General features: G+C 39.4%; 1 protein-coding gene across 1 annotated transcript in view; it reads right to left on the reverse strand.

Moving 5' to 3' along the window:
• Positions 1 to 7,729, reverse strand: part of LOC102999640 (uncharacterized) — a 39,543-nt gene extending 31,814 nt beyond the window's left edge. Inside the window, exons 1-4 of the mRNA XM_057533739.1 lie at positions 7,038 to 7,729; positions 5,869 to 6,067; positions 3,523 to 3,649; positions 3,155 to 3,250 (exon numbers count right to left, since the gene is read on the reverse strand). Of these exons, the coding sequence (XP_057389722.1) occupies positions 3,155 to 3,250; positions 3,523 to 3,649; positions 5,869 to 6,003 (358 nt within the window). The 5' untranslated portion in view covers positions 6,004 to 6,067; positions 7,038 to 7,729. The remainder of the gene's footprint in view (positions 1 to 3,154; positions 3,251 to 3,522; positions 3,650 to 5,868; positions 6,068 to 7,037) is intronic.
• Between the last annotated feature and the right edge of the window lie 5,553 nt (positions 7,730 to 13,282).

Consider the following 13,282-nt stretch of genomic DNA (forward strand, 5'->3'; position numbering starts at 1 on the left):
GGACATGATGATCCTGATGGACTTTCACAACAGGCTAGTGGGGCACAGTCTTTTTTAGAAGCAGATCTGCTGCACCAGACATGGGAATGCTCACCTTCTTCACTATTCTGTATCTGTATGGATGTCATGGTGGAATTTTTCCCATTTCATTGTCCCTGATATACTAATCTCTCAACTTGCCAACAACAGCGTCTTCTTCCTTAATCATACAGTAATGTCTCTGCTGGCATTAATTAAAGGGTCTTATAGGACCACCTTCCTCCTGAATCAAGACTTGTGACAATTTTATCTTTAGTTTTTCTTAGAACATCTGGCTATACCTTATTATTTCTATAATGCTGCCACCGAGGTTAAAAATAAGACTATCTAGAGTTAGAATATACAAAACCTAACCTCCACCATGCCTCCTTTATTATTAACACATAAAAGTCACAACAGTAAGCCTGGTGATAAAAGTTTACATTACCACGATGTACCCAGTTTATCTAAGTTTCCACTCCACTAGCTCCCCAACAAATACCTTCAAATATTGGTCTCCACATGGCTGGTTTCAGGCCAATCTTTTGACAGTCCCCACATGGCCTTGCACATTTCCAGTTTCTTGCCATGTTTCCTTATCATCTTATTTCAAAACTGAGCTATTTTTCTCACCTAAGATACTTTATGATACTATCACTCTTCATTCTCTCTATACCACTTTAGGCTACTTTTCTTCTAAATTTCTGAAATAGTCTCTATATTTACTATTTACTTGAATTTTGTATAGCCTTCAATGATAGCAGAAACATTTCACACGTTCAAAAGCTTAATTTGTAAATATTACATGAAGATTTGTCCTAGCTTTGCTCATAAAATCTTTGCTCTGAAAGACATTTCTTTGCTTCCCACTAAATTTAGTCTCTTCTATCAAAAATCCTTAGCATCATCTCCCATCTGTTTTTTTTCCCCCTCTCACACTACGTATTGTGGGTTGAATATGTCCCCCAAAGAGATATGTTTAAACCCTAACCCCTAGTAGCTATGAATGTGACCCTATTTGGAATCAGGGTCTTTGCATCTGTAATGAAGTTAAGATGAGGTCATAATGGATTAGAGTGAACCCTAATCCAATGACTGGGGTCCTTCTAAGGAGAGGGAGATTTGGCTACAGACACACAGAGACATACAGGGAGAAGGTCATGTAATAACAGAGGCAAAGACTGGAATGACGTGTCTACAATCTAAGGAACATCAAAGATTTCTGGCCACTACCAGAAGCGAGGAATAGACAAGAAAGGATTCATTCCTAGATCTTTGAAAGGGAGCATGGCTCTACCAATACCTTGATTTTCAAATTCTAGCATCTAAAACTGTAAGAATACATTTCTGTTGTTTCAAGTCACCCAGTTTGTGGTAATTTGTTACCTAGGAAACAAACATACCCCATACCTACTTCAGTGGCAAATTCAGTCTTTATTGTTCCAGAATCTTCTCATACTATCCTCAAGCTGGGTTGAAGTCACCAACAACCAGGTCTCACATCTCGTTTTCTGCTTCAACACCTGCCTATTCCAGTCTATTTTCTATTGACAACCAAGGTGATACCTCTAAAACATAAATTATATCACGTCACTGCTATACCCTAATCCTTCTAAAGGTTTTCTCATTAGGAGGACAATCAAGTGTTTGAAATGGATGACAAGGCCCTATGTGACCAAATGACCTATTGCAAACCCCCAGTTATGACCCCATTGACCTCATCTCCAATCATTTTCCATGCTGATGGTTTGGTGTTTACAGTCGTTTTCACCACCAGACATAGTATCTGTGTACTTTTTCCCACTTATTTTTATTGTGATAAATTACACATAACACAAAATTTACCATCTTAATCATTTCTGAGAGCACAGTTCAGTGTATTAAAATGCATTCACATGGTGTATAACCATCACCACTATCTCTCTCCATTAACTCTTTTCATCTTATAAAACTGAAACTCTATTTTTGTTAAATTTCTGCCTCCTCTTCGAGAGTGGGGACTTAGGTGTTTGATAGAAGAGAAATTTGTGTCATAGTAATATGGTCAACTGGGACTTAATGCCATCAGACTATGAGGAGGAAAAGGATAGCTTTAGGGAAAAGAATCCAGCAACAAAATCTAAAGTTTAAGAGAATGATTAATTAACAAATATAAAAAGGAACTACAGTAAGGTGGGCATGAGGTTTTATGATTTCCTTTAGGCTAGGAAATGAGAATGAGAAAGTTTAGAAACGTCTTTCCTAATTAAACAAAGAACAGGAATAGCAGAGGCATTAAATACAGGAGCCCAGAGGGTAGAGCAGATTCAAGGTAATGCCAGGATTTAAGATGTACAGAAGTATAAGAGAATCTCAATTTTAAAAAGGATGTTGGAAAGGGATTTTCTGGGAGGGAAGATGGTTCTAGTTTCTCACACAAAAAGAGTGAACTCATTGGGAATTGCCATGGAGACAGGTTAAAATATATGGTACCAGCGGGTATATTAGACAGTGTTAAGGGACATGTCAATTGCAAGTCTCCACAAAGAGCTTAACACATTTGAATAAAGTAAAGTTTTATAGCCTATGAGACAGAGCAGAGGGATGACAACAGAACCTTTGAAGAATCTCAGAGGGGGTAAAAAGAAAAGTCAAGCAAGCAGATGAATACACATTAAGAGACCACCTTACTACAAGAGTAAGGCACCTGAGGTGCAGTTGGATGTCATAAAGGGAAATAAATATTTCCCAATGGAGCAGGAAGGTGTATGAGTCAGAAGACAATGATGAATTCAAAGTTTTCTCTTAGAAGAGAGACACGGAAGGAGGAATTTCATACCAAAAGACGTGAAAGGAACATAAAATCAGACTCTAACAAGTGAAGAATGGGAGGATTTGAAAAACCAAGCAAGAATAATCCTAGGAGGGGGAAAGTTGACATCTAAGAAGAAATAAACAGGGATTCATTCCAAGATGAGATAAAGTGGTATATTTTCCTCTAAGTTCTTGCACAGAAAAAGAGCTCTCATATGAGGAAAGGGATACATGGAGGCTGTTTCTGTATCCTCAGACACCCTCACCACTGGGATGCCTTCTCTAAAGGACTAGAAAGTGATTTCCACAGCCTTCCCCCTATTGCTGGTTCTCTCTCACTTACCTGGATGGGGGTGACTGTGAACTTCATCTTCTAAGGTCCATGGTGGTTCTCCTTGTTCCAACTTGGAGAGTATATCAGGTTTGCTAACTTGATACCCTGTTCGTGGGAAATAACAGAAGACTTAGGCTCATCAAATGGCACTAGGGATCTGTGATGCTATGAGAGTGGTACACTTTAGGGACTGCACGATCTGCATGTTTGGAAATTAAAGGCTTGTCTCTAAAACGCGGAGAGATTATACCTTCTCATCTGGGGCCGGGGGGAGGACTGAAAATCTCCCACTTCAGAGCACCACAGACACAACAATGCTTTCAAAAGCTGAAGAAAGAAAAGGCATCATCCAAGGGACCCAGGGGAGCCGTCCTCACCCACGGACAGTAGGTTGCTATAGTTCTCCAGCATCACGTCACGGTACAGGTCCTTCTGATCAGGGTCCAGTAGCTGCCACTCCTCACACGTGAAGTCCACGGCCACATCCTCCAGTGTCAGCGATCCCTGTAACAACACAGTCCATGTGATAAGAATGTTTCTCTCATTATTGAAATGGAAGGTGTGAAATAGAAAATATATATAATGTTCTCTGTCCCTGGTTGCTGGCTTAGCGCTCCTAAAACCGTTGTAGTCTCCTAAGTGATAAAAGCACTAGGAGCATCTTTTGTTCTAACATTTGGTCTTTGAATTCAATCCTAATCTGACACTAACAACTCAGAGTTACCATCAGGCTCCACAGGCTAAAGAGCTCAGTCCCACAAGACTGCCTTCACTTCAGTCACCAGTACAAAGTCCCAGACTCCAGGTTCCCTGCACTTGTGTCCAACTTAGCTACAAATTCGGGGGTTCCCATAACTTCCCTGCTAAGGTTTGATAATTTGCTAGAACAACTCACAGAACTCAGGAAATTGTTATGCTTACTCTTATAGTTTATTATAAAGGACACAAATGAATGGTCACATGAAGAGGCTCAGAGAGCCAAATCTAAAAGGGTTCTGAGTGCAAGGGCCTCTGTCCCTGTCGAGTTGGGGTGAGTCACCCTCCCAGCAAGTGGACTGTTTGCCTACTTGGAAGCTCTCTGAACCCCGTTGGGGTTTTTATGGACGTTCCATTACATAGGCATGACTGATTAAACCACTGCCTACTAGTGATAGAGCTCAATCTTCAGCTCCTCTCCTGTCTACTGAGATCAGAGGGTAGAGCCAGAAGTTCCAATCAAGGCTTGGTCTTTCTGGGGATCAGCTCCCATCCTGAAGCTCTCTAGGGGCACATCCTGAGTCACCTCATTAGCATAAACTCACATATGGCTCAAAGGGGCTTGTTATGGATAAAAAAAGACACTCCTATCTCTCAGGAAATTCCAAAGGTTTTAGGAACTCTGTGCCAGGAACCAGAGACAAAGACTATATATATATATAAAATATATATATATAATTATACCACAACGAGTCACTTGTTTAATTAAAATAAAGGCAATAAGGAGGTGGGAGGTAACAACTAGATTCTTGGGGGGTATTCTCTTTCATTTATCAAAATTTTATAAGCAATTGAACTTCTTCTGGTTAAATTTTCCTTATTACTTGATCAATTATTTCATTTTTAATAGCTTTATCAACTTGGGAATTTAAATTCAGTGTCAATACATAATAACCATCATCACTCACAAAAATACTGGTATCTCGTTGAATGGCACAAAAGCAGTACCAGGATTAGATGTAATTGCTTTAAACTGACCAAACATCAATTTGATGATTATTATTTTGCTAGTTTCAATATTTAGATGAGTTCTTCTTTTCAATATAGTTCACTAATTTTATTCCAATTAAATATAACAACATCTAGCTCTTTCCTATCTACACAAAATATTTAACTTTTTGGGCATGAAAAGTACAGTAATAACTAGATTTTGAACACAGGGAAGGGCTCTGTATTTTCTGAGATAAGGTAAAGTTCTAAAGCAAACTCTGTGGATCTCAAAAACCCAAGCCATTACCAAACAAGAATTTATAACTCCCCGTGGCCAAATCTGTACTGAAGCACCCGTTCTACAACCTGTTCACAGATGTCCTTTGATAACTGTGCAAGCCTTCCATTTTCCTGGGCACTTTAGGTTTTATTCAAGGATAAAACCAGCCCAAAACAAGTGTGGGTATATAAGTCACCAAGCTGTGGTCTTTTGAAAAACTGTGTGCACTGAATTCTACTTGGTCTAGTCCAGCAGAGGACTCAGAATAATCATATAAGAAACAGCCATACACAACCTGCTTGTATATCTATCAATATTAGAAGAATGCTATGAACACAATGAATGTTATCACCTCTAGAAAGAAACCATCAAAGAAATTTCCCAAGACTTAAGTACAATGAAATACTGACATCTCCTGAGGAAATGATCTGCCTTCTCCTCAGATTCAATGCATATCAAATAACTTATCATGATTCTCTGGTTGCAATGGCTGACAGATTACATGCAAGTTGATGGTTTATGTAACCAGGAGGGACCTGCAGAGTCATACATTATGTACCAACATTGGTCATGTAGTCCGAAATCTACGAACAATATATACCTGATTCTACTTCATCATGATTTTGAAGGTACAGTTTATTTCTCCCCAGAGCCCATTTTTTCCCAATTTATACTTTTCATTTAATTGGACTGCTTTTTTTTTTCAGCCTTCTGGAAATTCATGAGGGAATCAAGAATAAAACAAACCCAAAGTCACCTGAGCCTTGGTCATTTTCTTGTTTTGGGAAATGCCAAGTAACTGGGATGTTGTTTTTAGTCTCTTCTGGATCTGCCCTAAATTTCTGTTCCAAAATCTCAGTCTCAGGTAACGGATGTCCCACGAAATGACCATATGCAACTACAGGAACCTTCTCCTCGTCCTTTACTTGATTTCTCTTGCTCCTCGAAGCCAGTACCTGTGGAGTGAAGAGTAAGTTCATTTGGGTGATATATTCCCTCTGGGCCCAGATGCTGTCACTGCTGCTGTTCACCCACCTTAAGTCAAGGCCAGTGCTTCTAACTGTCCCTTTATTTGATGCCCCTGCGGCAGTAAAACATAACAATCTAAATGGGGGCGGGGTATGCCTTCTGTGAAGTACAAGTAGCATGAATGAGAAAGGGAAGGTGGGAAAGGAAAACCAGCACAGCACAAAGCCTGGCAGAAGAATGGCAGAAGACTTCTCACACAGATCAGTTTGGGGAAAGAAGACATATAGAAGTGAGGCTCTGGACATTTTTTCCCTTAAAACCACATGTGTCCACATACTCCTTTGTAGTGGGTTGAATCGTGCCCCCCCACCAAAGATATGTTCACATCTTAACCCCATGAACATGTGAATGTGATCTGATTTGGTAAAAGGGTCTTTGCAGATGTAATTATAGGGATCTCAAGATGAGAACATCCAGGATTATCCAGGTAGGCCCTAAAATCCAATGAGTGTCCTTATACCAGACACACTGAGAAGAAACACACAGGGAAGATGAGACCATGTGAAGACAGAGGCAGACATCAGTTATGCTGCCACAAGCCAAGGAATGCCTGGAGAATCTGGCAGAAAAGGAGAAGGAAGTGAATGGACATTGGGCAGGTGTGCTGGAAGTCCCTAAGACCACGCCCAGATTCAGTGATTCCTTAGGACTCCCAAGATTTAGCACATAACTGATTTATTACCATGAAAGTATACAAGGCAAAATCAGCAAAGGGAAAAGGTGTGGCAAAGTCTGGGGGAAAACGAGGCACAAGCTTCCAAGAGTCCTGTCTCCATGAAGTCACAGAGGATAGGCTCAGTTCCCCAGCAACAAGTTGTGATAACTCATGTGAAATGTGTTAGCTTATTAGAGACTCGGTGCCCATGGCTTTTATGGGGGGCTATTCCTAGTACATACCAAAATTCCAGAATCCCAGAGGAAAACAGGTGTTCAAGACAAACCATATTGTTTGAAAGAAGAGTCTTGGCACAGTGAGCCACTCTTGATAGGGAAGTGGGAACCCTCCCAAAATCTAAGTTCCCAGATGCCAGGGAAGGCATCTTGTCAGCAGGCCTTTCCAAGGAGAACAGTCTCAGGTCAGCTATGTCAACTCTTTGCACAGCAAGGAACCAGGAGTGTCTGCTACAATATATTAATAGATTAGAAAAGTCACATGATCGCCAAAATCGATGCTGAGAAAAATATTTCATAAAAATCCAACATCTATTTCAAGTTTGAGCCTGGGGTGGGTTAGGAATTCATTACTGCCTTAGCATGAAAAAACAAAACATGACCTATAGTTTTTTAAAAAAATACATTCAATATACTACCATCCTCATCTGTTTCTAAAACACAAGAGTATGTATTGTTTGTGGATACATACACATCTAGTAAAAGTATGAAAATATGCATAATATATAACAAGATAGCAGTTATCCATGGGAAGAGAAGGGGGGGAAATAGAAGATGATATGACTTAAGTTGTATTTGTATAAGTATATCTTTCAAAAAGAAAAAGAACCATAATAATAAAAAAAAAACTGAATAAATCCCGCATATGTCCAGCTGAAAGCCAGAGATAAAAGCACTCACCAAGAGAACGGGTGGGTTTGTGTGTGTGTGTGTGTGTGTGCACGCGCGTGCGTGTTTGTGTGCGCGTGCACGTGCTAGTGCAACAATACCATTATTTTTCACCACTGTTCTGGAAACACTCCCAATGCAGTCTGATAAAAGAATCAAGTAAGAATTACTAACATTAAAAAAAAAAGAATTACTAACATAAGAGATGGAGGTCAATTTTAGTGAATACCAAAAATAAGAGTATTAAGTTAACTGACCAGTTATACAATCTATATGTAAAAATTGACAGCATCGTAGAGTGACATTACCAAAAATGGTGGAGTACAGACCTCCAGGGGATTCCTCAGGAGCACTAAAAAAACTGACAAAAACTGTCAGAATCAACCTTACTGGAACTCTGGAAGATAGTCAATGGTTTACAGAAACAAAGTGAACACTTGACCAGGAGAAAGGTCACTGAAACAGGAGACTTTTTATGGCATTCTAAATTAGCCTTGCCCCCACAGCCACTGTGGCAGAGCGGCAGCCTGTATTCCTGGTGTGGATGGATACCTGGACCTGTAGGGCGCAAAATAAATCTTGTTCCCAAGGAATTGTTTGTTTTTACCTATTTGTGGGTTCCCTAAAGGACAGACACAAGAGGCCTGCATACAATATACACACGGAGAAGAACATGAGCTTTCACCTCTGTCTGGTACTTAGGCTCAGCAGAAGCAGGAAAAGAAGCCTAAGGCACTGTTATAAATGGACTGGCTAAGTTTGAAGGAATGCCCCAAACAGAACCAATATGCATTCTTTTCTTTTTTAAACTCAAAGAATTCTACAGTGAGACACATAAAGTTCAAACTATCAAAAGCCAAAGATAGAGAATCTTCAAAGCAGCAAGAACCAACTGTCATATGCAATGGATATGAAATAAGATGAACAGCTGATTTCTACCAGAAATCATGGAGATCAGAAGGCAGTGCCTTCCTGGGACTTCCCTCGTGGTTCAGTGGTTAAGAAGCCACTTGTCAGTGCAGAGGATACGGGTTTGAGCCTTGGTCCAGGAAGATCCCACATGCCACGGGGCAACTAAGCCCATGCACCACAACTACTGAGCCTGCCCTCTAGAGCCCACGTGCCACAACTACTGAGCCTGCATGCCACAACTACTGAAGCCCGTGCGCCTAGAACCTGTGTTCCACAAGAGAAGCCACTGCAATGAGAAGCCCACACACTGCAACAAAGAGTAGCCCCCTCTTGCCCCAAAAGAGAAAGCCAAAAATAAATAAATTTATAAAAAGAAAAGAAAGAAATAAAAGGCAGTGCCTTCTTAAATCAAAGTGCCAAAAGAAAAACGTAGGAGGTAAAACTATTAAACTCTGACCTCAAATTTGGCAACAGAGCCTTACATATGACACCAAAAAATACAAAGAACAAAACAAAATAAGACTTAATCGAAAAAAAATTTTTAATTTATTTATTTTTGGCTGCATTGGGTCTTCGTTGCTGCGTGTAGGCTTTCTCTAGTTGCGGCAAGCGGGGGCTACTCCTCGTTGTGGTACGCCGGCTTCTCATTGCGGTGGCTTCTCTTGTTGGGGAGCGTGGGCTCTAGGTATGCGGGCTTCAGTAGTTGTGGCTCGCAGCCTTAGAGCGCAGGCTCAGTAGTTGTGGCGCACGGGCTTAGTTGCTCCACGGCATGTGGGATCTTCCCGGACCAGGGCTGGGACCCGTGTCCCCTGCGTTGGCAGGCGGATTCTTAACCACTGCACCACCAGGGAAGCCCCTAGACTTCATCAAAATTTAAAAGTAGTCTGTATAAGACGCTACCAAGAGAGTGAAAAGGAAACCCACAAAATGGGAGAAAATATTTGCAAATAATATAACTGATTAAGGGTCTAGTGAGCAGAATATATAAAGAACAATTACAATTCAATAACAAAAAGACAATTTAAGCAATGGACAAAAAGGCTTGACTAGACATTTCTCCAAAGAACTTATAAAGATGGCACATAAAAAGATGTTCCTCATCATTTGTCATTAGGGAAACAGAAATCAAAACCACAATGAGGTACCACTTTACCACTTCATACCCATCAGCATGGCCATAAGAATAAATAAATAAAATAATAAGTGTTAACAAGGATGTGGAGAATTAGAATCCTCATACATTGCTGGAGGTAATGTAAAATGGTGCAGCCTCTGTGGAGTACGGGTTGGCGGTTACCCAAAAAGTTAAATACAGAATTACTATATGACTTAGCAATTCTGCTCTTAGGTATATGCCCAGTAGAATTGAAAACCAGTATTAAAACTTGTACTCAAATTTCAGAGCTGCTCTACTCATGATAGCCAAAAGGTGGAAACAACCCAAATGTCTATCAACAGATGAATGAATAAACAAAATGGGGTGTCTATCAACAGATGAATGAATAAACAAAATCCATAAAGTGAAATATTAGCCATAACAAGGAATAAAGTACTCATAGATGCTACAACATGAACCTTGAAAACAGTATGCTATCTGAAAGAAGTCAGAAATAACAGGCGACATATTATATGATTCCATTAATATGAAATGTCCAGAATAGGCAAATCCATAGAGACAAAAAGGCATTTAGTGGTTGCCAGGGACTGGTGGGGGAGACAGGAATGGGAAGTGAGTACTTAATGGATGCATAGTTTCCATCTGGGATGATAAAACAGTTCTACAACTAGATAGTGGTGATGTTTGTACAATGTTGTGACTGTACATAATGTCACTGAATTATACACTTTAAAATGGTTAAAATGATAAATCTTACGTTAAGTGTGTTTTACCACAAAAAGAAATTGATAGAATTATATAAAAGAAAATTGATGTCTGTTACATGGCGGAACATTTTAGTGGAATACTTTAACACTGTATACTGAAAATTTCAAAATAGTTATCACTGGTAACCAAAAATTTTACTTCTAGAAATTTCTGCAAAGGAAATAATGGCATAAGCATGCAAAGATACATATTCCTATAAATGTGTGTATATATATTTATACATAAATGTATACATAATATATTTATATTTATATATTTATACATAAATGTATACATATACATAAAGTATTATATAGATGCAGTGATAGAGGATTAACTGATTAGTATAAACTTTCAATGGAATACTGTGTAGCTATTTAAAAACATTCTATATTTAGTGAAAAAGTATGTAACTCAAAGTTATATGTAGCATAAATGTTTTTCTGCCATAATACAAAATGTGTAAAACATATGTCTGAAGAAAAATGCACAACCTAAAAGTTGAGAGTTATGTGTTATTCAAAGACCTCACGGGGACTACAGCCTGGGAGGCAACCTCTCAGGTAGCTGAGGAACTGCTGAGGTAAGGTAAAGAGGACCCAGGACATATACATAAGTTTTTGCCGAAAAAGAAATATGTAGTTAAATGTGAAAAGATAACTGCTAATCACAAAAAAACCGTATCTCAAGTTAATGATTTTAGTGGTTTTCTATGTATGGGAAGATGCAAGAGTCTGGGCTCATTGAAATTATTCCTTAGATATACATCTTAACAATCTAGGGCCAGTATCCTGTTTTTCCCCATCCTGAATTCCCCCCTTGGTGCACCATGGTCGGGGTGGGGGCATGCTGATGCAGTGGCTGACGGCAGGCAACATTCCTTGTTTACTGGAATGGCAGGTGACATTTTTGTATGCATATATTTATACAGACATACCAAAAAATACTGATACCAAAAAGTTAATGTGATTATACCTAGATATCATTAGATAGGTCATTTTATTTTCTTAATTATCTTTTCACAAGTATGTAAAATATGTGTAATAGAATATAAAATTATTGTTGCCTAATTATTACTGTAAGTTTATAGTCTTTTAAGTTTTCATTACAAAAAAATGAGTAAATGACATGAGTGATATATTTTACAAAGTATGAAAGTACAAACACAGAAAAATAGCGGCTGTTTATTTCTACCACGTATGTGCCACTAACCATCACAATTTTATATATTTTAATTCCCTTAATTCTCAGCAAACTTGAGAGAGGGACTAAACTTTTATTTGCACAAATGAAGAACAAGACTCAGGTTCAGTAACTAAATAAGTGTTCTGGACCCAATTCCAACTTTTGGTGGAGGGAAGGGGGTCCCCCCCATACCACGAAGCAATTCTCCTGACACCAGCTGGGCATCCTATTTCAGTTCAGTTCTGACACTGTGTGCCCAGAGACAGCATCAGATCCCACAGGTTAAGGGTTCAGTCCCACAAGACTGCCCTCCCCCCACCCCCGCCACCCACCCACCATCACATTAGACGCCATTCTCAAGTCCAGATTATTACCTGTACTTCTGACCAACTGGCTATAAATCACAGGTTCTCAAGATCTTCTCCTTAGGTTCAATTAATTTGCTAGAGTGGCTCAAGAACTCAAATATTTTACATACTAGATTACCGGTTTATTATAAAAGAATATAACTCAGGAACAACCTGATGGAAGAGATGCAGTGGGGAAGGCATGAGGAAAGGGTGTGGAGCTTCCATGCCCTCCGAGAGCCACTCTCCCAGTACCCCCACGAGTTCACCCCGGAAGCTCTCTGAATCCCTTCCTTTTAGGTTTTTGCAGAGGCTTCATTATATAGGCATGATTGAGTAACCGGCTGGCCATTGGTGGTTGATTCAATCTCCAGCCCTTTCTCCTCCCAAGAGGTCAGGGAGTGGGACTGAAAGTTCCAACCCTCTAATCACAGGGTTGGCAGTACAGACAACTAGCCCCATCCTTAGGTGCATTCCAAAAGTCACTTCATTAACATAACAAGAGACACCTTAATCACTCTCAAAACTTTGAAAAGTCCAAAGGTTTTAGGAGCTCTGTGCCAGAAACCGGACGAAGACCAAATATTTCTTATTGAAAATCACACTATCACAGTTATTCACCCAAGTCATCAGTAAGAGCAAGAATCCAGATTTTTAAAAGCCAGATTCATTTCATTAGCAAATCCGTACATTTGTCACTGGGACAATATTATTTGGAAATGCTCAGATCATTCACTTGGAAAATATAAAGGAATTAGTTAAGCTATTGGTAGAACTGTAGTTGATAGAAATGCTTAAGTATTTAGGGGAAAGTATACGGATGTCTGCAGTTTACTTTGAAATGCACCAAAATTTTTTTTAAAAAAGAAAGAGGGACTTCCCTGGTGGTCCAGTGGGTAAGACTCCGAGCTTCCACTGCTGGGGGCGCGGGTTCCATCCCTGGTCGGGGAACGAAGATCCCGCATGCCGCCCGGCGCGGCCAGAAAAATAAATAAATAAAAATAATCAAAAAAAGAAAGAAAACAAGATGAATTAATGAATGGAGGGATGGATAGATAACTGACAGAGCAAATATAGTAAAATGTTAATGATACAATCTAAGTGGTGGGTATAGTACATGTGCACTGTAAAATTCATTCAACTTTGCTACGTTTGGAATTTTTCATAATAAAATGTTGAGTTCATAATTTCATAATGAACTGTTGAGTTGGAAAAAGCTATTAGTAATCATAAAATTTCAGTGTAGTAACCAAAAAAAAAGTATTTAATAATAT

The sequence above is a fragment of the Balaenoptera acutorostrata genome, chromosome 19 (genome assembly GCF_949987535.1).
Source record: "Balaenoptera acutorostrata chromosome 19, mBalAcu1.1, whole genome shotgun sequence".
Taxonomy (NCBI): domain Eukaryota; kingdom Metazoa; phylum Chordata; class Mammalia; order Artiodactyla; family Balaenopteridae; genus Balaenoptera; species Balaenoptera acutorostrata.